The sequence below is a fragment of the Oncorhynchus keta genome, unplaced genomic scaffold, assembly GCF_023373465.1.
Source record: "Oncorhynchus keta strain PuntledgeMale-10-30-2019 unplaced genomic scaffold, Oket_V2 Un_scaffold_3567_pilon_pilon, whole genome shotgun sequence".
Lineage (NCBI taxonomy): Eukaryota > Metazoa > Chordata > Actinopteri > Salmoniformes > Salmonidae > Oncorhynchus > Oncorhynchus keta.
This window is the reverse complement of record NW_026290921.1, coordinates 369,379-395,376: the sequence shown is the minus strand read 5'-3', so window position 1 is coordinate 395,376 and position 25,998 is coordinate 369,379. Positions and strand designations below refer to the sequence as shown.

At 44.8% G+C, this 25,998-nt stretch overlaps 1 protein-coding gene across 11 annotated transcripts in view; it reads right to left on the bottom strand.

Annotated features, from left to right (window-relative positions):
- cep112 (centrosomal protein 112) overlaps positions 1–25,998 on the bottom strand; it is a 315,718-nt gene that overhangs the window by 178,175 nt on the left and 111,545 nt on the right. For all 11 annotated transcript variants that reach the window (XM_052516010.1, XM_052516014.1, XM_052516012.1 and 8 more), the window contains 7 exons: positions 17,830–17,929; positions 17,212–17,330; positions 12,630–12,773; positions 3,901–4,055; positions 3,412–3,541; positions 1,713–1,805; positions 1,384–1,443 (listed from right to left, as the gene is read on the bottom strand). In XM_052516010.1, the coding sequence (XP_052371970.1) occupies positions 1,384–1,443; positions 1,713–1,805; positions 3,412–3,541; positions 3,901–4,055; positions 12,630–12,773; positions 17,212–17,330; positions 17,830–17,929 (801 nt within the window). The remainder of the gene's footprint in view (positions 1–1,383; positions 1,444–1,712; positions 1,806–3,411; positions 3,542–3,900; positions 4,056–12,629; positions 12,774–17,211; positions 17,331–17,829; positions 17,930–25,998) is intronic.

Sequence of the window (25,998 nt, the reverse complement as noted above, 5' to 3'; positions counted from 1 at the left end):
AGAGCGAAAGAGACAGAGAGAGAAAGAGACAGAGAGAGAGAGAGAGAGAGAAACCGAGACAGACACTATGACAGCAGGTCCATCTCTCAGCAAGCACCCCTTTCCATGACCTTATCCACCTGGGCCCTGGGGTTGCCTCTCCCTGACCTCTTATCTCCACCAATCATCAAGCTGCCATCTGGGCCCATCTCCTGATAGGCGTTTAAGAATGTACAGACAGACAGATTCTTTCATCAACTTTACTGGGAGCTGGAGAAAGGCTGTGCACTCAAAACATTTGATGCAGCTATTTAACTATTTTTTCAACTAACAACTTACTTCAGTCACATAATGATTAAACAACAGAAGGTGAAATGGCATTGACCCTCACCATGACCCTGCTAACAGAGACCCAGACCTGGTAGCTAGCTAGCTTGCAGGTGTATCAGTCCCCCCGACAACCCCTCTTTATGACTGACTGCTATGCCCTTCAACATGCAGGCTTTACTTTGAAGATGAACCAGGTGTGTGGACCTGCATCTTAAACCTGATCTTCACCCACCTGACTCTGGCCTGGCCGGACCAACTCATTAGATGGGGCATTTTTTATGACAACACATTGGCTTTGAAGGGAGGCTTGAAAGAGAAAGGGGTCGCTGCCATTGCTATCTGGCAGCAATTAAGGTCCTTGCTGGATTTAGCTGGGGCGACTGAGCATGGCTCTTCAGACGGACAAGACTTCATCTCCCGTCCCCTATGGCCTTAAATTGGGCAACTTCACGCCACCACCCCAGCTCTCCCCCTTACACCCGCAAAAACATCTGCTAAATATGCGTATGTGACCAATAGAATGTGATTTCATTTCATTTGAACCCCCAACTCCCCTAAATGTCAAACCCTCACTCCTCCGAATGCCCCTCACCTTTCCACTCCACCCTTCCTCCCCACAGCCACTGAGCCCTGTGACCAGCAGTAGTCTGACCTGTTAATCACAGCTTTGAGTTTACAGGCAGAACATAACATATCAAAGGGAAGGGTAGAAGGGGATCTAGCCAGGACCATGTGGGTCCCAGGCTTTTATCTCTCCCATTGAACCACAGTCAGTCTGGAAAGGCAGGTAGAATGTAATTATAATCAGGCTTTAGGTTTCACAGAGTTGACTTTAGGCACGGTAGGCCTACATAGTTATGTAGAGTAAGACTCAGAGGAAAGGACGCTCCTCATTAAGACAAAGTGAGACAGTCTTCCTTTGTTTATTTTGAGCCTATACACTAAATAAGAGGTCAGCCATATAATCTCAATTTGATATGAGAGTATTGTATTGACACAAATATTGATTATTGATTTGACATGAGGGTAACTACATTGATTTGATGCGCGGGTAACTATTGATAGAGATTGTACCTTTTTCTCACAGTGGTGCTGCAGATCTGCTTTCTCTTGTTGAAGTTTATTCTCTGTGTCCTGGAAAACACAAGTCAGGAAGTCTGAAACATTCAAACAGAACTACAAAGAACCACAACAAGTCATTTTTATGTGAGACGTGTTTTTCCCATTATTCACATTCAAACAAAACACCCATCTGCTTGAAAATCTATCCAGCAGAGGATCTCGAGGGTTATGGGTCTCTGGCAACACACATCTATCTGTATAGTCTTTTCTACTTATTCCAGTTGTGGAATGAAGCAGTTCTCTCGGTCACGCCCGCACACGCACACACACACACAGTTTACCCTGAGTTGTTTCAGTCTCCTGTGCTCACTGTCCTGTAGCTGCTGTCTGAGCTGAGCCACTGTCTGTTCCAGGTCCTCAATCACATCAGAGGCCTGAGAGAGAGGGAGAGATGGAGGGATGGAGAGAAAGAGAGAGGCAGGTGGTAAAGTTAAGAGCGTTGGGCCATTAACCGAAAGGTTGCTGGGTTGAATCCCTGAGCCTACAGGTGAAATATCTGTCGATATGCCCTTGAGCAATGCACTTAACCCTAATTGCTCCTGTCGCACTGGATAAGAGTGTCTGCTAAATGACTAAAAGGTCAAATAGAGAGAGAGAAAGTGAGCGAGGATAACAACATGAGTCTTATCTAACAACCATATGACTCAGCAGCAGGGGGATATAAATGCTGTCAAGGCGTCAGTTGAAGATAAGTCATACACAGTATAGCATGAAGATATATCTAACCATTCTTCAACATCTTTGAGAGAGTGTGGAACTGATCATTTTTATTGTTTATTTCACTTTTGTATATTGGGAGAGGGCCATCAGCATGAGACAGCATGAAAATCACTGTCTGTATATTATCTACTTCTATTATCTACTTCACTTGCAGTGGCAATGTTAACATATGTACCATGCCAATAAAGCCCCTTGAATTGAATAGCGTGTGCCCAGCTAATAGTTCTTTCAGTGGTGTAGCATCAGGTACTGCAGCGGTGCAGCATCAGGTAATGCAGCAGTGTAGCACCAGGTAATGCAGTGGTGCAGCATCAGATAATACAGCGGTGTAGCATCAGATAATAGTGGTGCAGCATCAGCATCAGTAATGCAGTGGTGTAGCATCAGGTAATGCAGTGGTGCAGCATCAGGTAATGCAGTGGTGTAGCATCAGATAATACAGTGGTGCAGCATCAGATAATGCAGTGTAGCACCAGGTAATGCAGTGGTGTAGCATCAGGTAATGCAGCGGTGTAGCATCAGGTAATGCAGTGGTGTAGGATCAGATAATGCAGTGGTGTAGCATCAGGTAATGCAGCATAATACAGTGGTGCAGCATCAGGTAATGCAGCATCAGGTAATGCAGTAGCATCAGGTAATGCAGTGGTGTAGCATCAGGTAATGCAGTGGTGTAGCATCAGGTAATGCAGTGGTGTAGCATCAGGTAATGCAGCAGTGTAGCATCAGGTAATGCAGCATCAGGTAATGCAGTGGTGTAGCATCAGGTAATGCAGTGGTGCAGCATCAGGTAATGCAGCGGTGTAGCATCAGGTAATGCAGTGGTGTAGCATCAGGTAATGCAGTGGTGTAGAATCAGGTGATGCAGTGGTGTAGCATCAGGTAATGCAGTGGTGTAGCATCAGATAATGCAGTGGTGTAGCATCAGGTAATGCAGTGGTGTAGCATCTAGTTTTTCTATACTAATTTGGTTGGGTACCTTACGCCTCGATCACATTCATTTCCAATGGAACACTGTGTTGCCTTGCAGCACTGCATTGCAGAGGCCGTCGCGGTGCGTTCTGTGTGATGCATATGTTGGATTTATTGAACGTATGCATCCATTTGTATGTGCAGACGGCTAGACAGAAATGGTAGCAGAATGTGAATGTGGAACTTGTTTTACACGCACATCCAGATGTTGCTGCGTACCATGTTGCGCAATGATACTGTCGCAGTGCAGTAGTGTTCTACAGTAGTCTACGAGCACATGGCGTTGGCTACCTTAGCAGCGGAGAGTGTGTGTTCCTGTTGGAAGTGGCTGATGTCAGCCTCATGTTTGGTCTGGAGCTTCTGCAGTGTGTCTTCATGTTGCTCACTCTGCTGCTCCTTCTCCCTCAGCAGAGACACCCTCCTGGACAACACAACACAGACATACTCAACGTTCTGACAACCATTTGTTTCTTAGAGCTTGGTGAGAGTGTGGTGGTCCCTTTGCATACACCCTCCTGGACAACACAACACAGACATACTCAGTACAGACATACAAACAGTCAGCACCACTCACTACTGTAAGGGCCTACTGCTTGGCTCAAACAGAGGCTGGAGCTGGGGATGAGACTGGGGAACTCTGTGTCGGATTGGGTCGGTAAATGAGTTGGGGGCTGTCTGTGTATTTTGGGGTGAGACTTTTCCTTCTTTTCATGTAAGGTTTGGGAAGAGAACAGTGAGTGGGTGGATGTGGGTGACCGTGGTGTGGGGTCTCCTCCTCACTGTCGGTTGGCCTCCTGAAGCTCAGAGCTGATGGTGGCGATGTGGATCTCCAGCTGGCCCTTCTCCTGGGTCACCTTCTGCCTCAGCACGTTACCGTTCTCCACCTCCACTGACAGCTGCTTCACACGCAGCTCCAGCTCCCGCACTGTCTGGTCCTATACAGTGGGAGAGGACCGTCAGCATGAGACAGCATGAACATCACTGTCTGCTCCTATACAGTGGGAGAGGACCATCAGCATGAACATCACTGTCTGGTCCTATACAGTGGGAGAGGACCATCAGCATGAGACAGCATGAACATCACTGTCTGGTCCTATACAGTGGGAGAGGACCATCAGCATGAGACAGCATGAACATCACTGTCTGCTCCTATACAGTGGGAGAGGACCATCAGCATGAACATCACTGTCTGGTCCTATACAGTGGGAGAGGACCATCAGCATGAGACAGCATGAACATCACTGTCTGCTCCTATACAGTGGGAGAGGACCATCAGCATGAACATCACTGTCTGGTCCTATACAGTGGGAGAGGACCATCAGCATGAGACAGCATGAACATCACTGTCTGCACCTATACAGTCCATCAGACCATCAGCATGAGACAGCATGAACATCACTGTCTGCTCCTATACAGTGGGAGAGGACCATCAGCATGAGACAGCATCATCACTGTCTGCTCCTATACAGTGGGAGAGGACCATCAGCATGAGACAGCATGAACATCACTGTCTGCTCCTATACAGTGGGAGAGGACCATCAGCATGAGACAGCATGAACATCACTGTCTGCTCCTATACAGTGGGAGAGGACCATCAGCATGAGACAGGAACCACTCTGCTCCTAGCCATCAGATGAGACAGCATGAACATCACTGTCTGCTCCTATACAGTGGGAGAGGACCATCAGCATGAGACAGCATGAACATCACTGTCTGCTCCTATACAGTGGGAGAGGACCATCAGCATGAGACAGCATGAACATCACTGTCTGCTCCTATACAGTGGGAGAGGACCATCAGCATGAGACAGCATGAACATCACTGTCTGCTCCTATACAGTGGGAGAGGACCATCAGCATGAGACAGCATGAACATCACTGTCTGCTTCTATACAGTGGGAGAGGACCATCAGCATGAGACAGCATGAACATCACTGTCTGCTCCTATACAGTGGGAGAGGACCATCAGCATGAGACAGCATGAACATCACTGTCTGCTTCTATACAGTGGGAGAGGACCATCAGCATGAGACAGCATGAACATCACTGTCTGCTCCTATACAGTGGGAGAGGACCATCAGCATGAGACAGCATGAACATCACTGTCTGCTCCTATACAGTGGGGGAGGGCCATCAGCATGAGACAGCATGAACATAACTGTCTGCTCCTATACAGTGGGAGAGGACCATCAGCATGAGACAGCATGAACATCACTGTCTGCTCCTATACAGTGGGGGAGGGCCATCAGCATGAGACAGCATGAACATCACTGTCTGCTCCTATACAGTGGGGGAGGACCATCAGCATGAGACACCATGAACATCACTGACCACCATCAAGATGAACAATTCTGTTACAGATGCGCCATTTTAATAGGACCCTGCTTCCCACAGCAGGAAAATAATCCTGCAATTATTATGTGGATTATAATTCATGGACATTTTTGTTATACATTTTTCATTAGGGCAAATCAAGGCTGGCATTTTTAAGTGGAAATCAGAAACGTTAGAAGCCGTTTAAACCTTGAATACACTACAATTTGCATTTCCTGCTGAGTAGGAAAATTCTCTGCAACAACAGTGATCAAATTAAGATAGCAGACCAGTACAACTCTATTTCACCCTACTGTTCTACAGCATGAGTGGCTCATCATCCAAACCCATTTACCAGTATCAGAAGAGGCTGGTGAGAGGAGCCATAGGAGGACGGGCTCATTGTAAAGATTGGAATAGAATACATGGAACGGTATCAAACATATGGAAATCACGTTTGACTTTGTTCCATTGATTCCATTCTAGTCATTACAATGAGCCCATCCACCTGAAGCTCCTCCCACCAGCCTTCTCTGGTCTGAAACCCACTATCCCAGCACCACACCACAGTTTACCCAACTGAACTCATGCTCAATTCTACAGTCAGCCTGAACCGACTGTGTTTCTCAGCAACCAGATTCTCCAACTCTCAGCTAAGCAGACATCAAAGTCCTCAGTGCACCGGGGATAGATCCTATCAGGTGGGACTGTTTTAAAAGACACATCTGATGAATCTGTAGCCTCTTCGTTCCCTCTGCAAAGTCTCAAAGAGAAAGTTAAAGAAATAGACTTCAAAAAGTCAACTGTTCCACCTGCCTATGAAAACATCTTCTCTCTTGTTCCCAAAAGCGTTTTTCTCTCTCCCCAAGCTGCTGTTTCTTTCGCTTTCTCCTGCTCTGCCTAGTTCTGCCTCCTCACAATAGAAGTTTAAAGGGCACACAGAAGTTGAGCTCATTGCTCTTGGCCTACGTAATCCCACCAAATCCTCTAATCCCATTCTTCATAAACCAGACAACCGCTCCAGATTACCAATCATACAGACACCCTCATTCTAAACTCAATTGAGGGTGATCATACAAAGTCCAGGGGCGTGTTCATTAGGATATCATAGCAAAACATTTTGCAAAGGAAAACAAAAATGTCCACGTAGTCCCACCCTGTTTTCTTCTATTTGGTGATTAATGACCGTGACCCAGCTGATTATGACTGTCCAGCTAGCACATAACGTTCTGAGAAGCATTTGTTTCTTAGAGCTTGGTGAGAGTGTGGTGGTCCTATGGTTGTTTTGCATATAACCATCCCACAACGTTCTGGGAATGGTGCAGGATAGCTGCGCCTTGAGGTCGGACACCAAGCAGTTACCTAACAGGCAGTGATGCAACCAGTCAACATGCTCTTGATGGTGTAGCTGTATATCTTTGAGGAACTGAGGACCCATGCCAAATCTTTTCAGTCTACTGAGGGGGAATAGGCGTTGTCGTGCCCTCTTTACGACTGTCTTGGTGTGTTTGAACCATTGATAGTTTGTTGGTGATGTGGACACCAAGGAACTTGAAGCTCTTGACCTGCTCCACTACAGCCCCTTCGGTGAGAATGGGGGCGTGCTCGACCTTCCTTGTCCTGTAGTCCACAATCAGATGCTTTGGCTTGATCAGGTTGAGGGAGTGGTTGTCAGGTTTGTGACCTCCTCCATATAGGCTGTGTCATCGTTGTCGGTGATTAGGGCTACCACACTTGTGTCATCTGCAAACTTTAATGATGGTTTTGGAGTCGTGCGTGGCCACGGAGTCGTGTGGGTGAAGAGGGAGTACAGGAGTGGTCTAAGTACGCACCCCTGAGGGGCCCCATGTTGAGGATAAGCATAGCAGATGTGTTGTTGCCTACCTTTACCACCTGGAGGCGGCCCGTCAGGAAGTCCAGGATCCAGATACAGAGGAAGGTGTTTATTCCCAGGGTCCTTAGCTTAGTGATGAGCTTTGAGGGCACTATGGTGTTGAACCCTGAACTGTAGTCAACTAACAGTATTCTCACGTAGGGTTTCCTTTTGTCCAGTTGAGAAAGGGCAGTGTTGAGTGCAATAGAGATTGCGTCTTCTGTGGATCTGTTGGGGCGGTATGCAAATTGGAGTGAGTCTAGGGTTTCTGGAATAATGGTGTTGATGTGAGCCATGACAAGCCTTTCAAAACACTTCATAGCTACAGATGTGAGTGCTACGGGGCAGTAGTCATTGAGGCAGGTTACCTTGGCGTTCTTGGGCACAGGGACTATGATTGTCAGCTTGAAACGTAGGTATTACAGACTCGGTCAGGGACAGGTTGAAAATGTCAATGAAGACACTTGCCAGCATGCTGAGTACACGTCCTGGTAATTTGTCTGGACCAGCGGCCTTGTGAATGTTGACCTGAATGTTGACTTTGAAATGGGGTCTGTTTGAATATACTAAAATGAACAGCTTTGTTAGTTAAAAAAATATGGCATGCTAGCTCTCTTTCCTGGTGGCGCAGTGGACTAATTCTATAGATAGAGATCAGAAGATCATAGGTTTGAATCTCACTGATGCCGTGCCACAATAAAAAATAAATGTATCTGCATGACTAATTTGCATGACTACTGCCTAAGAAAATGTTCACGCATCCTTTCTGTGCTTGGAGTTAAAAAGTGAACCCAAACTAAGTTAGTAGTGTTAATAAAAGTCTTACTGAAACTTTCAGTGAAAGTTATTAAAAAACCTCAAAATAACCTATAATTTCCATTGTCAGAACGCTAATAAAACCTCCCAGGAAAACTTTCAGGAAACCATAGTAAAATGTTATCAGAACCTCACTACAACAAAAAATGTGCGTTCCCAGAATAGGCTACATTTTCACTTCGATTCTCAGAACTTTCCATTTTACCGGTCAGGAAACTGATGGCTTCGTTCCCAGAACCAATGGGAAACCTAAAACACCTACTCTCTGTGTAACAGTTTGGAATGCAGCGCATTCGCAGGTTGATACATGTGATGACAAAGTGGCTGGATGGGGAGTGTGCAGTCCTCTAACCGATGAGAGCTGACTGAGACAGGAGAGCTGTGTGATTTTGGGACAGAGAGGGACGGCCAGGGCAGTCAGACCCCGTGAGAAGGGTCCATTGTAAATTGTCTGCAAGCGGCCAACAAGAGTGCCTTAAGAAAATGAAGGGGGAACGAAGGAGGCCTGAGCCAGGACGTGTGCTGACACTTAACACCCTGGCATGGGATGAGACGGAGAGGCTGTGTGTGTGTGTGTTTGGCACACTCCCCTGAGCACCAGGTGTTAGCAGCACGTTACATTACCGGCACTGAACTTCACTAATGGGCTCCTTCAGAGAGACAGACAGAAAGTGACAAGTGTGTAGTGATAGGCTACATATTAGCTTTGCTCTCCTGAGTCCTTCATAGATTTAACTAGGATAAAATGGGTCTTCTTTAAATAAATAAAAATTGGTTAATTTGGTGCCCAAAATATTTATCAAAGACAAGTTGCGTAACATAATGAAACAGATTCAATATTCAGTGATGGATGACCTACCAACGCCAGTTAAAGAGGTGGTCTCACTTATATTCCCAACATATTCCCACATATTACACACCAGCAGAAGACTTAAACATATTCCCACATATTACACACCAGCAGAAGACTTAAACATATTCCCACATATTACACACCAGCAGAAGACTTAAACATATTCCCACATATTACACACCAGCAGAAGACTTAAACATATTCCCACATATTACACACCAGCAGAAGACTTAAACATATTCCCACATATTACACACCAGCAGAAGACTTAAACATATTCCCACATATTACACACCAGCAGAAGACTTAAACATATTCCCACATATTACACACCAGCAGAAGACTTAAACATATTCCCACATATTACACACCAGCAGAAGACTTAAACATATTCCCACATATTACACACCAGCAGAAGACTTAAACATATTCCCATATTACCACACTTAAACATATTCCCACATATTACACACCAGCAGAAGACTTAAACATATTCCCACATATTACACACCAGCAGAAGACTTAAACATATTCCCACATATTACACACCAGCAGAAGACAAACATATTCCCACATATTACACACAAGCAGAAGACTTAAACATATTCCCACATATTACACACCAGCAGAAGACTTAAACATATTCCCACATATTACACACCAGCAGAAGACTTAAACATATTCCCACATATTACACACCAGCAGAAGACAAACATATTCCCACATATTACACACAAGCAGAAGACTTAAACATATTCCCACATATTACACACCAGCAGAAGACTTAAACATATTCCCACATATTACACACCAGCAGAAGACTTAAACATATTCCCACATATTACACACAAGCAGAAGACTTGGAGTGCTTGTATGGCACCTGTGGGTGTGATGCAGCTTGAGATGCTGTTATGGTACAGGAATACTGTAGTGGCCTGTCAGGGACATGCTCTGTTCTCTTTGTCTCCGTTGACTCACACAGACAAGCACAAACAAAGAGATTTCAGTCATATTTCAGCTTGTCTTCATGTTGACATACACACTAGCAGCTGCTCTACCTGAACTGTTCTAGACACCAGACAAGTTCTAAAACAACTACAGGTGTCAAAACACCTTTCTTTGGGTAAGAAGCCTCCGTGAAAATGTGTGTGTTATATGTTGAAACTCTCACTCTGTCAGATAGCTTTGATAAACTTCACTTTACCTTTTGTTTTTCGCCAAGCACCAGAAACACTGCACACGGTTTCATGATGAAAGACAAACAAAATAATTCAGAGGGCTTGGATACTGAGACATCAAATAGAGAGGGGGAGTTCAGAGCTACCTCACCTCAGCTGACATTTCTTATGAAGAGAACAGAAGTGTGTGTGTGTGTGTATGCGAGTGTACGCCCGTGCATGTGTACCTCTGTGTGGAGGTCAGCCTAAACTAACAGGGGTAGAGCACCTAATTTCCAGTGAAAGAGGGCCCTTTCATGTTGGCTATAGACTGTGTTTAATTATTAAAGAGGGTTCTTACCCGGCCTCACAGGCCCGCTTTTGATGCTTCTTAAATTCCATCCTGCTGACAGACTATCTCGCTGCACATGTGTGTGTGTGTGTGTGTGTGTGTGTGTGTGTGTGTGTGTGTGTGTGTGTGTGAGATAAATATATAGAGTGAAAGAGAGAAAGTGTGTGTATATGGGTAGGAGTACACTTTACCTGTGAAAGCTATTGAATGCAAATATCTGCGTGTGTGAGAGACGAAGATGGAGAATGTGTGTGTGTGAGAGCGAAAGTGAGAGAAAGTGTGTGTATGTGTATGTACACATTAATTGTGAAAGCTGTCATAACAGAAGCTAAATTCATGAAGTACTGTACCGTGTCTGAATGGCCCCTGTTGCTGATCATCCATACCTAATCCCCCACCCCCATTTTGTCCCACCTTAGGCCCTTAACACACACACACACACACACACACACACACACACACACACACACACACACACACACACACACACACACACACACACACACACACACACACACACACACACACACACACACACACACACACACACACACACACACGGTCCCAAGACAGATGCAAAGGCAGAGAGACTTTAACAAGGTGGAAGGTACAGTTGAAGTCAGAAGTTTACATACACCTTAGCCAAGTACATTTAAACTCAGTTTTTCAAAATTCCTGACATTTAATCTCAGTAAAAAGTCGCTGTTATAGGCCAGATAGGATCACCACTTTATTTTAAGAATGTAAAATGTCAGAATAATAGAAAAGAGAATGATTTGTTTCAGCTTTTATTTCTCTCATCACATTCCCAGTGGGTCAGAAGTTTACATACACTCAATTAGTATTCGGTAGCATTGCCTTTAAATCGTTGAACTTGGGTCAAATGTTTCGGGTAGCCTTCCACAAGCTTCCCACAATAAATTGGGTGAATTGTGGCCAATTCCTCCTGACAGAGCTGGTAAAACTGAGTCTGGTTTGTAGGACTCCTTGCTCGCACATGCTTTTTCAGTTCTTCCCACAAATTGTCAATAGGATTGAGGTCAGGACTTTGTGATGGCCACTCCAATACCTTGACTTTGTTGTCCTTAATTAAGCCATTTTACCACAACTTTGGAAGTATGCTTGGGGTCATTGTCCATTTGGAAGTCCCATTTCCGACCAAGCTTTAACTTCCTGACTGATGTCTTGAGATGTTGCTTCAATATATCCACATAATTTTCCTTCCTCATGTTGCCATCTATTATGTGAAGTGCACCAGTCCCTCCTGCAGCAAAGCACCCCCACAACATGATGCTGCCACCAACATGCTTCACGGTTGGGATGGTGTTCTTTGGCTTACAAGCCTCCCCCTTTTTCCTCCAAACATAACGATGGTTATTATGGCAAAACAGTTCTATTTTTCTTTCATCAGACCAGAGGACATTTCTCCCAAAAGTCCGATCTTTGTCCCCATGTGCAGTTGCAACCGTAGTCTGCCCCCCCCATGCTGTTTATACTTGCATACTATTGTTTGTACAGATGAACATGGTACCTTCAGGCGTTTGGAAATTGCTCCCAAGGATGAACCAGACTTGTGGATGTCCACAATTGTTTTTGATTTTCCCATGATGTCAAGCAAATATTCACTGAGTTTGAAGGTAGGCCTTGAAATACATCCACAGGTACACCTCCAATTGACTCAAATTATGTCAATGAGCCTATCAAAAGCTTCAAACGCCATGACATAATTTTCAGGAATTTTCCAAGCTGTTTAAAGGCACAGTCAACTTAGTGTATGTAGACTTCTGACCCACTGGAATTGGGATACAGTGAATTATAAGTGAAATAAACTGTCTACAAAATATTGTTGGAAAAATTACCTGTGTCATGCACAAAGTAGATATCCTAACCGACTTGCCAAAACGATAGTTTGTTAACAAGAAATGTGGAGTGGTTGAAAAACGAGTTTTAATGACTCCAACGTAAGTGTATGTAAACTTCCGACTTCAACTGTAAGATAGGACACCTCACCCATCATGTCAACTCTACTTGTCCGCAAACACTTTATGAGGGGGCGCATTCAAACATGAGACAGAGGGTGTATACAGTAAGTGTTACTGATGGTGAAAACAGTGTTCCTCCAACTTCCCCAATCTCCCCCACTCACGGTAGCCTGTGTCTGGGCGCCATACTCAGCCTCCATCTTGGCCAGCCTCTGGTTGGTGTCCTCCAGCAGCACCTGAATGTTCTCTGTTTGCTTCTTCTGCAGGTCAAACTTCTCTTGCTCCATGCCCGCCACCGCCGCGTGCAGCTGGGGGGAGGAGGGGCAATGGACACCACAGCGTCAGTCAGCCTATCACAGCTACTACATGTGGTACTTTGGCTACCTCCACTGGCCCAGGTGTCCAATCAGAGACATTCTACTGTACCAACTCTGGCCTGTTCTGCATCTCTCTCTCTCTCTGCGTCTGTCTCTCTGAGTCTGTCTCGCTCTCAATTTCAATAGATATATCAAGTAGAGGTCGACCGATTATTATTTTTCAACACCGATACCGATTATTGGAGGGCCAAAAAAAACGATACCGATTGATCGGCCGATTTTTAAAAAATGTATTTGTAATAATGACAATTACAACAATACTGAATGAACACTTCTTTTAAATTAATAATAATAACATCAATAAAATAAATGTAGCCTCAAATAAATAATGAAACATGTTCAATTTGGTTTAAATAATGCAAAAACAAAGTGTTGGAGAAGAAAGTAAAAGTGAAATATGTGCCATGTAGGAAAGCTAACGTTTAAGTTCCTTGCTCAGAACATGAGAACATATGAAAGCTGGTGGTTCCTTTTAACATGAGTCTTCAATATTCCCAGGTAAGAAGTTTTAGGTTGTAGTTATTATAGGAATTATAGGACTATTTCTCTCTATACCTTTTGTATTTCATTAACCTTTGACTATTGGATGTTCTTATAGGCACTTTAGTATTGCCAGTGTAACTGTATAGCTTCCGTCCCTCTCCTCGCTCCTACCTGGGCTCGAACCAGGAACACAACGATAACAGGCACCCTCGAAGCAGCGTTACCCACGCAGAGCAGGGGGAACAACCACTCCAAGTCTCAGAGCGAGTGACGTTTGAAACGCTATTAGCGCGCACCCCGCTAACTAGCTAGCCATTTCACATCGGTTACACCAGCCTAATCTCGGGAGTTGATAGGCTTGAAGTCATAAACAGTGCAATGCATGAAGCATTGCGAAGAGCTGCTGTCCAACGCAAGAAAGTGCTGTTTGAATGAATGCTTACGAGCCTGCTGCTGCCTACCATCGCTCAGTCAGACTGCTCTATCAAATCATAGCCTTAATTATAACATAATAACACACTGAAATACGAGCCTTAGGTTATTAACCTCTTGGTCCTACCTGGCACGCAGGCGTCCCATCTAGAGCTCTGGAAATGCAAATGCGCTACGCTAAATGCTAATAGTATTAGTTAAAACTCAAACGTTCATTAAAATACACATGCAGGGTATTGAATTAAAGCTACACTCATTGTGAATCCAGGCAACAAGTCAGATTTTTAAAATGCTTTTCGGCGAAAGCATGAGAAGCTATTATCTGATAGCATGTAACATCCCAAAAGACCCGCAGGGGACGTAAACAAAATAATTAGCATAGTCGTCGCTACACAAACCGCACAAATAAAATATAAAACATTCATTACCTTTGACCATCTTCTTTGTTGGCACTCCTAGATGTCCCATAATCACTATTGGGTCTTTTTTTCGATTAAATCGGTCCATATATAGCCTAGATATTGATCTATGAAGACTGTGTGATAAACGGAAAAAAATAGCGTTTCATAACGTAATGTCATTTTTTTTTAATTCAAAAAGTCGACGATAAACTTTCCGTATTTTATCTAACGGTTGGCACCCATAAGTCTAAATATTCCTAAATATTCTAAATATTCCTGTTACATTGCACAACCTTCAATGTTATGTCCTAATTACGTAAAATTCTGGCAAATTAGGCGGCCCAAACTGTTGCATATAAACTGACTCTGTGTGCAATGCATGCAAGAGAAGTGACACAATTTCACCTGGTTAATATTGCCGGTTAACCTGAATATCTTTTAGCTTAATATGCAGGTTTAAAAATATATACTTCTGTGTATTGATTTTAAAAAAGGCATTGATGTTTATGGTTCGGTACACATAGGAGCAACGACAGACCTTTTTCGCGAATACGCATCGCATCGATTATATGCAACGCAGGACATGCTAGATAAACTAATAATATCATCAACCATGTGTAGTTAACTAGTGATTATGATTGATTGATTGTTTGATTGTTTGTTATAAGATAAGTTTAATGCTAGCTAGCAACTTACCGTGGCTTACTGCATTCGCGTAACAGGCAGGCTCCTCGTGGAGTGCAATGTAATCAGGTGGTGAGAGCGTTGGACTAGTTAACTGTAAGGTTGCAAGATTGAATCCCGAGCTGACAAGGTAAAAATCTGTCATTCTGCCCCTGAACAAGGCAGTTAACCCACTGTTCCTAGGCCGTCATTGAAAAGAAGAATATGTTCTTAACTGACTTGCCTAGTTAAATAAAGATCAAATAAAGGTGTAAAAATGGGCCAAATGGGTGTCCAAAAATACAGATTTCCGATTGTTATGAAAACTTGAAATCGGCCATTCCGATTAATCGGTCGACCTCTAATATCAAGTCACCAGAGACCTTCTTTTAAAACCTCTTAAGGATCTCTACGGATAGGTGTCCCACACTCAGGACGGTTGAGCTAACATAGGCTAATGCGATTAGCATGAGGTTGTAATTAACAAGAACATTTCCCAGGACATAGACATATCTGATATTGTCAGAAAGCTTAAATTCTTGTTCATCTAACTGCACTGTCCAATTTACAGTAGCTATTACATTGAAAGAATACCATGCTATTGTTTGAGGAGTGCACACAGTTAAGAAATTGAAACGTTATTAACCTCTTGAACCTCTGGGGGCAGTATTTAATTTTTGGATGAAAAACGTTCCCGTTTTAAACAAGATATTTTGTCACGAAAAGATGCTCGACTATACATATAATTGACAGCTTTGGAAAGAAAACACTGACGTTTCCAAAACTGCAAAGATATTGTCTGTGAGTGCCACAGAACTAATGCTACAGGCCAAGATTACATTTCATACAGGAAGTGAGCCAGATTTTGGAGGCGCTGTGTTCCAATGTCTCCTTATATGGCTGTGAATGCGCAAGGAATGAGCCTACACTTTCTGTCGTTTCCCGAAGGTGTTTGCAGCCTTGTGACGTATTTGTAGGCATATCATTGGAAAATTGACCATAAGAGACTACATTTACCAGGTGTCCACTCGGTGTCCTCCGTCGAAACTATTGCGTAATCTCCAGGTGCGTGCATTTTTCCATTTTGAACAGAGGAGAAACCAAACTGCAACGAGTGATTTATCATCGAATAGATATGTGAAAAACACCTTGAGGATTGATTCTAAACAACGTTTGCCATGTTTCTGTCGATATTATGGAGTTATTTGGAAAAAGTTTGGAAAAAATTTCGTTTTTCTTAGCCAAACGTTGTAATGAAAAACTGAACATTTGCTATCTAACTGAGAGTCTTCTCATTGAAAACATCCGTTTTCAAAGGTAAATTACAATTTGGAAAAAGTTTGCTTGTAATGACTGAAAGCCAAACGTGATGAACAAAACGGAGCGATTTCTCCTACACAAATAATCTTTTTGGACAAATAATATTTTTGGAAAAACTGAACATTTGCTATCTAACTGAGAGTCTCCTCATTGAAAACATCCAAAGTTCTTCAAAGGTAAGTTATTTTATTTGAATGCTTTTCTTGTTTTTGTGAAAATGTTGCCTGCTGAATGCTAGGCTTAATGCTATGCTAGCTATCAATACTCTTACACAAATGCTTGTGTAGCTATGGTTGAAAAGCATTTTTTGAAAATCTGAGATGACTGTGTTGTTAATAAACCAATTAGGCACATTTGGGCAGTTTTGATGTAAAAGAATTGAACAGAAATACAATGGTTCATTGGATGAATTGTGCCTGGGCTAGAATAATACATTATGGCCCTTCGCTTGAATTTCAAAGATGATACAACAAAAAAATAATTGTATTATCTTTACCAGATCTAATGTGTTATATTCTCCAACATTAATTTCACATTTCCACAAACTTCAAAGTGCTTCCTTTCAAATGGTATCAAGAATATGCATATCCTTGCATCAGGGCCTGAGCTACAGGCAGTTAGACTTGGGTATGTCATTTTAGGTGAACATTTTAAAAAGGGGGCAGATCCTTAAGAGGGCAGAAGAGTTACTCTTTCTCATACATCTAAGCAGAGCTCCCCTTATGGATTTCACTATCATACGCTTGGTGACCCTGAACAGATAAGGGAAAATGTCATTAAGATCTGATTGAGCAGCTTAGTTAACTAGAGTTAGTGGGACTGAAAATACAATTTAGAGAACTACTAACATTATTTTTTCAGTAAAAGAAAACACACAGGCCTGGCCGAGTGAGCCTACAAAGAAACGTCTAGAATAAAGATTTCCCAGCTCTATAGTGAACCTGGCTTGGTTGAGGTCAGCCCAGATTCCGCCCTTTCAAATCCTTCTATTGCAGCCTTCCTCAGGCTTAGGAGTGCTTAGGGGCTAGGGCTGGTTGGAAATCGACTTCAGCCCTTCAACTTTCCTTTACCTTTTTCTCCCACTCGTTTTTCAGGGAGTCGGTGCTCTGATCTGACATCTTCTTCAGCTCGCCGATCTGCTTCTCTTTGCTCTCACGGATGACCTGGGACTCGCGCACCACGCTTTGAACTGTGGATGGAAAAACAACACACACACAGACAGAGAACTCAGTAAGGCCCAGCCTCAGGGCCCCCACACACACACACACACAACATTTGTTTATTTCACACTACTTCAAGCAAGTTCTGTGAAAGTCACTTTTTGTATCCCTCGTCATTGTTGTTTCATATTGTATGTCAGCACTGAGAATATCTCCAATCTCCCATAGTATAAATGGGTTAAAGCTGAGTATAGAGAACGTCTGCAACTAAATTGCTCTGTGCTGGAAGTGTACTGTACAACATGCACTGTCACTAAAGAATCTGTTTATGACAGAGTCTCATAAACGTGCTGTTAGAAGGAGCACAGCTGGGTAGCATCGGGCCACACCAGTGGGGTCTCACCCTGTAACAGTAACACTGAGTTTAAACTGGGGTTTTACTCTGAGTGTGCAGAGACACACTGGTGTAAATATCCCCTTGAGTCTGCCTCCAGGCTCGACCCCCACTATGACCCCACGACCTCTGACCTTTCTTCTCCAGCTTGCGCACACTCTCCTCCGATTCCTTGTGCTTGGCTCTGTACATGGTCTTCAGCTCATCGATCTCGCCATTCTTACGGTCTAAAATCTAAAGTGGAAAAGGGGGTTACATGTTGTTTCATAGAGTTGCAAAATGTTGTATAAATAGTGTTGTTCCGGACACACCTCATATTCAGCTCTTCCTTCATTTCTCATCTACTGTTTTTGTTCAGGTGGTTATTTATTTTAGAACTTTTACCTTTAACGACAGGTTTTTACCTTGTCAGCTCGGGGATTCGATCTTGCAACCTTTCGGTTACAAGTCCAACGCTCTAAACACTGGGCTACCTGCCTGGATATGCAGATATACAGGACATATCTGAGCATAACATTCAGGAACATGCTCAGTAGAAATGATGTGCTTCAACATGATTTCAGTGCACTGTGGTGGGTGCAAAATGTGTGTCCTCATTCCTTTGCAAGCTGGACTTATTGAAAGTGAACCACTTAAATTAGTAGCCCAAAGCCCCATCCAGAACCAACCCCTAGCACTAGACACTTGTGTAGATCTGAAAGGATTGGATAAGTATAAGCAAGATGGCAAAAATAATCAGCCGGGTGGACAACCACACCTATCCAATTCTTTCAGATCTACATGAAGTGCCTGGGGAACGGGCTAGGGGTTGTTTCTTGACAGGGTCCATAATGGAGCAATATTGTATAATTGCTACACCTGAGATTGAGATTGCCTGACTGATTTGCCACCAGCTGTCTCTAACTGAAAGCTAGACGAGTCAAGGTGCCAATACAAGGAGAGAGCAGCACCCTCACAGTTAAAGGGCCTCAGAGGTGTGTGCTCAGTCCCCTCCTGTACTCCCTGTTCACTCATGACTGCATGGCCAGGCACAACTCCAACACCATAATTAAGTTTTCTGATGACATAAAAGTGGTAGGCCTGATCGCCGACAACGATGAGACAGCCTATAAGGAGGTGGTCAGAGACCTGGCCGTGTGGTGCCAGAATAACAACCTCTCCCTCAACGTGATCAAAACTAAGGAGATGATTGTGGACTACATCACCAACAAACCAACATGGTCCAAGCACACGAAGACAGTCGAAGAGGGCACGACAAAACCTATTCCCCCTCAGGAGACTGAAAAGAGTTGGCATGGGTCCTCAGGTTCTCAAAAGGTTTTACAGCTGCACCATTGAGAGCATCCTGACGTGTTGCATCACTGTCCCTGAGTTCAAGGAGCCAGGTGATATGATTAAGCAGATCTTTCCTGATCCTGTTCTACCTCCATTCAGATGTATTTTCAGAACCATAACAGCTATGAATGAGGCAGAGAGGTCTTGTCCAACACCCGCTACTCTCCAGGAGACACAGCTCAGCCCTCTTTTAATGTTGTATCCCATGAAGTCAGTAAACCTGTAACTAACAGCATCTCCTTAAATCCCTAGTGCTGGATCCAAAGTTGTGTGAAGTATCCTCAGAGGTAATGTACTGTTCCTTATCTGGCGTAGACTCTCAAATTGAAATGTTTGTTATCCAATTCTCATTTAAATAACTGTTTCCCCCTCAGAAATAACTGACTGGACAGTGAGGAAGGCTGAAATGCTGCCCTTCAGAATGTCAAATGCAGCTTGGCCCGACTGTTATTCATGCTACTTTGTAATGACCAGATTTCAAATAAAACTTTCAATTTGAATATGCATGCTGTCTATTTATACACACACGTTAGTTATTTTTTATGATGGGCTCTGTGCTGTTTCTGCTTGACAAATGAATGTGAATGTAGAAATTTAGCTATCGACAGTTTGATGACTATTTCAGGGTGTTGTAGGCTACCTAGGTCAGACTATCTGACAGCACACAGGGTCCTAAGAGCTTTTATATCTGACATGTGTCCACTGAGGCCGGGAGCCCTCCAGTGACTGGTTCTAATGATTTCTCGTCAGCCCATTGTGTGACTGAGTGCAAACTCACTTTTCTGACACTGCAGATGTACTGCCACCCTTTGCTGCACAGGAGTTGAGACTTATCTGATGGGACAGCCTCTGGCCATGTACACAGGGCACCACAATAAATTGCACTTCTGCTCATGTCCTGTCATTTTAGAACATTCAATTCTTTGGCAACAGCTCTGATGGCATGCTGACTGCATTCATGTCCAATTACACCCTGCCTCAACTTGAGTCGTGTAACAAAAAACTGCTAATTTTAAACAGGCCTTTTATTGTCCATAGCACAAGGTGCACCTGTGTAATGATCATGCTGTTTAATCAGCTTCCTGATATGCCACACCTGTCAAGTGGTTGGATTATCTTGGCAAAGGAGAAATGCTCACTAACAGGGATGTAAACACATTTGTGCACAACATTTGAGAAGCTTTTTGTGCATATGGACATTTTCTGAGATTTTTTTCTATTTCAGCTCATGAAACATGGGACCAACACTACATGTTGCATTTACATTTTTGGTCAGTATATAAACTCAACATGCAACAATTTCTAAGATTTTACTGAGTTACAGTTCATATAAGAATCTATGTATTTCACATGACTGAGAATACAGATATGCATCTGTTGGTCACAGATACCGTAAAAAAGAGGGAACGGTGTGGATCAGGTGTGTGACCACCGTTCATCTGGTGTGACCACCGTTTATCTCACACAGCGCAACATCTCTTTGCATAGAGTTGATCAGGCTGTTGATTGTGGCCTGTGGTTGTCCCATTTCACTTCAATGGTTGTGTGAAGTTGCTGGATATTGGCGGGAACTGGAGCACGCTGTCCTACACGTCGATACAGAGCATCCCAAACTTGCTCGATAAGGTGACATGTCTGTAGAGTATGCAGGCCATGAAAGAACTGGGACATGTTCAGCCTCAATCAATTGTGTACAGATCCTTGTGACATGGGGCCGTGCATTATCATGCTGAAACATGACGTGATGTTGGCGGATAAATGGCATGACAATGGGCCTTAGGATCTTCACTGTGTATCTCTGTGCTTTCAATTGTGTTCGTTGTCCGTAGCTTATGCCTGCCCATACCATAGCCCCACCTACCCATGGGGCACCCTGTTCACAACATTGACATCAACAAACCGCCTGCCCACACAACGCCATACACGCTGTCTGCTAGTTGAAACTGTGATTCACCCGTGAAGAGCACACTCATCAAGCGTGCCAGTGGCAATTGAAGGTGAACATTTTCCCACTGCAGTCGGTTACAACGCCAAACTGCAGTCAGGTCAAAACCCTGGTGAGGACGATGAGCTTCCCTGAGACGGTTTCTGACAGATTGTTCAGAAAATCTTCAGTTGTGCAAACCCACAGTTTCATCAACTGTCCAGGTGGCTGGTCTCAGATGATCCCGCAAGTGAAGAAGCCGGATGTGGAGGTCCTGGGCTGGTATGGTTACACGTGGTCTGTGGTTGTAAGGCCGGTTGGACATACTCCCAAATTATTTGAAAACGACATTGGAGGCGGCTTACAGTAGATGGGGAAGGGGGGGGCCCTAACAGTAGATAAATGAACATTCAATTCTCTGGTAACAGCTCTGGTAGACATTCCTGCAGTCAGCATGCCAATTCTCTGGTAACAGCTCTGGTGGACATTCCTGCAGTCAGCATGCCAATTCTCTGGTAACAGCTCTGGTGGACATTCCTGCAGTCAGCATGCCAATTCTCTGGCAACAGCTCTGGTAGTCAGCATTCCTGGTAACATGCCAGCTCTGGTAACAGCTCTGGTGGACATTCCTGCAGTCAGCATGCCAATTCTCTGGCAACAGCTCTGGTCCTGCAGTCAGCATGCCAATTCTCTGGTAACAGCTCTGGTAGACATTCCTGCAGTCAGCATGCCAATTCTCTGGTAACAGCTCTGGTGGACATTCCTGCAGTCAGCATGCCAATTCTCTGGTAACAGCTCTGGTAGACATTCCTGCAGTCAGCATGCCAATTCTCTGGTAACAGCTCTGGTAGACATTCCTGCAGTCAGCATGCCAATTCTCTGGTAACAGCTCTGGTAGACATTCCTGCAGTCAGCATGCCAATTCTCTGGTAACAGCTCTGGTAGACATTCCTGCAGTCAGCATGCCAATTCTCTGGTAACAGCTCTGGTGGACATTCCTGCAGTCAGCATGCCAATTCTCTGGTAACAGCTCTGGTGGACATTCCTGCAGTCAGCATGCCACATTCCTGCAGTCAGCATGCCAATTCTCTGGTAACAGCTCTGGTGGACATTCCTGCAGTCAGCATGCCAATTCTCTGGTAACAGCTCTGGTGGACATTCCTGCAGTCAGCATGCCAATTCTCTGGTAACAGCTCTGGTGGACATTCCTGCAGTCAGCATGCCAATTCTCTGGTAACAGCTCTGGTGGACATTCCTGCAGTCAGCATGCCAATTCTCTGGTAACAGCTCTGGTGGACATTCCTGCAGTCAGCATGCCAATTCTCTGGTAACAGCTCTGGTGGACATTCCTGGTAACAGCTCTGGTGGCAGTCAGCTGCAGCTCTGGTGGACATTCCTGCAGTCAGCATGCCAATTCTCTGGTAACAGCTCTGGTGGACATTCCTGCAGTCAGCATGCCAATTCTCTGGTAACAGCTCTGGTGGACATTCCTGCAGTCAGCATGCCAATTCTCTGGTAACAGCTCTGGTGGACATTCCTGCAGTCAGCATGCCAATTCTCTGGTAACAGCTCTTCCTGCAGGCATGCATTCCTGGTAGCTCAGCATTCCTGCAGCAGCATGCAATTCTCTGGTAACAGCTCTGGTGGACATTCCTGCAGTCAGCATGCCAATTCTCTGGTAACAGCTCTGGTGGAGTCATTCCTGCAGTCAGCATGCCAATTCTCTGGTAACAGCTCTGGTGGACATTCCTGCAGTCAGCATGCCAATTCTCTGGTAACAGCTCTGGTGGACATTCCTGCAGTCAGCATGCCAATTCTCTGGTAACAGCTCTGGTGGACATTCCTGCAGTCAGCATGCCAATTGAACGCTCCCTCAACTTGAACGCTCCCTCATCTGTGGCATTGTGTTGTGACAAAACTGCACATTTTAGAGTGACCTTTAATTGTCCCAGCACAAGGTGCACTTGGGTCATGATCATGCTGTTTAATCAGCTTCTTGATATGCCACACCTGTCAGGTAGATGGATTATCTTGGAAAAGCAGAAATTCTCACTAACAGGGATGTGTGTGTGTGTGTGTGTGCAATAACATTTGATTTGATTTAATGAGAGATACACAACATCAACAGAATTCCCTTCCCCAAACACATCTCATAACAGGAGGTGTCTACAGATGAGCCTTGACTGACTTCACTGCATCCTCTGACTCCATTACATCCCCTTCCAATTCGGACATCAAATAAAATATCACATACATGAGTGAAACATGTATTTTTTTAAATAACAGATGTAATCAGTAATCAGTACATTGTTTTAGAAACTATGAGCACAGGGCTCTCCATTGTACTGAACTGATTACAGTTATGCATAGCAGTACATGCTAGGAGGCTAATCAGTGTTATTGGGAATGATGATATCCTCAGAGGTGTATTAGTAGAGGGGACCTGACCATGAAAGAGGTGGTTTTACAACACATGACAGACAGAGAGAGAGAGAGAAGGAGAGAGAAACAACACAAGTTCAGGACTGTGGACCATTTCACAGCGCCGCCTTGTCTTTTGATACACACGGTGGAGATTTGATCAAAACCCCCTGGAAGAGAGATTATATCCCCTCCGAAACAGTCCTAGGGACCATCAGAGGGTTATTTGTCCTGGGTTTTGTCTGTTAGAAGTGCACTCTGTGTCTAAGCCTGTTGTGGTCAGAGTGAGTGGGATGGGAGACATGAAAGGGAAGGGAGTGAAGGGGGTAAAGGAAAGTTCACAGAACATTTAGGGACGTCCACTTTTCCCATTTTCCCATCGGCCTTCCTGAGAGGAGAGAGGAGGGTGTGTTTTGGGCACACGTAGAGGGCCGTCGTAACGGGGTGTCAGAGATGGGGTCCAGAGGGACTGGAAGTGGGAGCAGAGGAACAACAGCTTTTAGGACGGTAATTGTGGGTCTTTTATAACATCTCTATTGCAGAGAGACTCCAGCCAGCCTGACTGACTAGACACTAATACTATCCCACTGTCTGGAGGAAGAGGTGCCATTACATTACACACAGAGGCATAGCATACAGCAATCTGAGATAGCATAGCAATCTGAAGATGTACAATATGGGTTGTTATTTGTTAACCATCTCTTTAGTCTCAATGGAGCTTGATAATCTAGGCTACACAGCATTATGAAAAAAAGTTGTTCACTATCGTGGTATTCTAGCCATCTCGGATCCTTAGAGGATTGCTCTTCGGGCAGCACCTTCTAGATGGAGATATTAAACCCTGTTTGTTGATGCGCTCCTACACTATCGTTTTAAAAAACAAATACAGGTCTGCCTGAGCTAATTATATAGCTATTGTGCGACCACACACACACTATTGATCCATGGCTATACATACCATACAACAGTCAGGCCTGTTCTCTTGTTATCCTCTCTCGTGTTATCTATGAGACGATGACCAGTCTAACCACCATCAGCACCACACACTCACCCATAATTCATCTACCTGGTGCTAATTAAAACTAGCGCTAGCCAGCTTCCCCATGCACCTTTAAATGGGCTTGTTAAAGTCCCTCCTCCACCACCACTCCCCCTTGAAGACATGAGTCAGACGCCCGGGTAAACAGGGAACAAATTGAATCCGACATCGCTCGCAATCTGTACACAATTAGTGTGATTTGCCTGCAATGACAGAGACACTAAAGAGAGAGGGATGGAGAGCGAGAGCGGCTGGGTAGTGGAGGAGCTGTCACCGTGTCTCCTGTCAGAGACAGTTTAAACAGAGAGAGGGATGGAGAGCGAGAGCGGCTGGGTAGTGGAGGAGCTGTCACCGTGTCTCCTGTCAGAGACAGTTTAAACAGAGAGAGGGATGGAGAGCGAGAGCGGCTGGGTAGTGGAGGAGCTGTCACCGTGTCTCCTGTCAGAGACAGTTTAAACAGAGAGAGGGATGGAGAGCGAGAGCGGCTGGGTAGTGGAGGAGCTGTCACCGTGTCTCCTGTCAGAGACAGTTTAAACAGAGAGAGGGATGGAGGCTGGAGGCTGGGTAGTGGAGGAGCTGTCACCGTGTCTCCTGTCAGAGACAGTTTAAACAGAGAGAGGGATGGAGAGCGAGAGCGGGAGAGGCTGGGTAGTGGAGGAGCTGTCACCGTGTCTCCTGTCAGAGACAGTTTAAACAGAGAGAGGGATGGAGAGCGAGAGCGGGAGAGGCTGGGTAGTGGAGGAGCTGTCACCGTGTCTCCTGTCAGAGACAGTTTAAACAGAGAGAGGGATGGAGAGCGAGAGCGGGAGAGGCTGGGTAGTGGAGGAGCTGTCATCGTGTCTCCTGTCAGTTTAAACAGGAGGAGGGATGTCACGGGAGAGGCTGGGTGTGGAGGAGCTCCTGTGTCTCCTGTCAGAGACAGTTTAAACAGAGAGAGGGATGGAGAGCGAGAGCGGGAGAGGCTGGGTAGTGGAGGAGCTGTCACTGTGTCTCCTGTCAGAGACAGTTTAAACAGAGAGAGGGATGGAGAGCGAGAGCGGGAGAGGCTGGGTAGTGGAGGAGCTGTCACCGTGTCTCCTGTCAGAGACAGTTTAAACAGAGAGAGGGATGGAGAGCGAGAGCGGGAGAGGCTGGGTAGTGGAGGAGCTGTCACAGAGACAGTTTAAACAGAGAGAGGGATGGAGAGCGAGAGCGGGAGAGGCTGGGTAGTGGAGGAGCTGTCACCGTGTCTCCTGTCAGAGACAGTTTAAACAGAGAGAGGGATGGAGAGCGAGAGCGGGAGAGGCTGGGTAGTGGAGGAGCTGTCATCGTGTCTCCTGTCAGAGACAGTTTAAACAGAGAGGGATGGAGAGCGAGAGCGGGAGAGGCTGGGTAGTGGAGGAGCTGTCAGTGTCTCCTGTCAGAGACAGTTTAAACAGAGAGAGGGATGGAGAGCTGGGTAGTGGAGGAGCTGTCACCGTGTCTCCTGTCAGAGACAGTTTAAACAGAGAGAGGGATGGAGAGCGAGAGCGGGAGAGGCTGGGTAGTGGAGGAGCTGTCACCGTGTCTCCTGTCAGAGACAGTTTAAACAGAGAGAGGGATGGA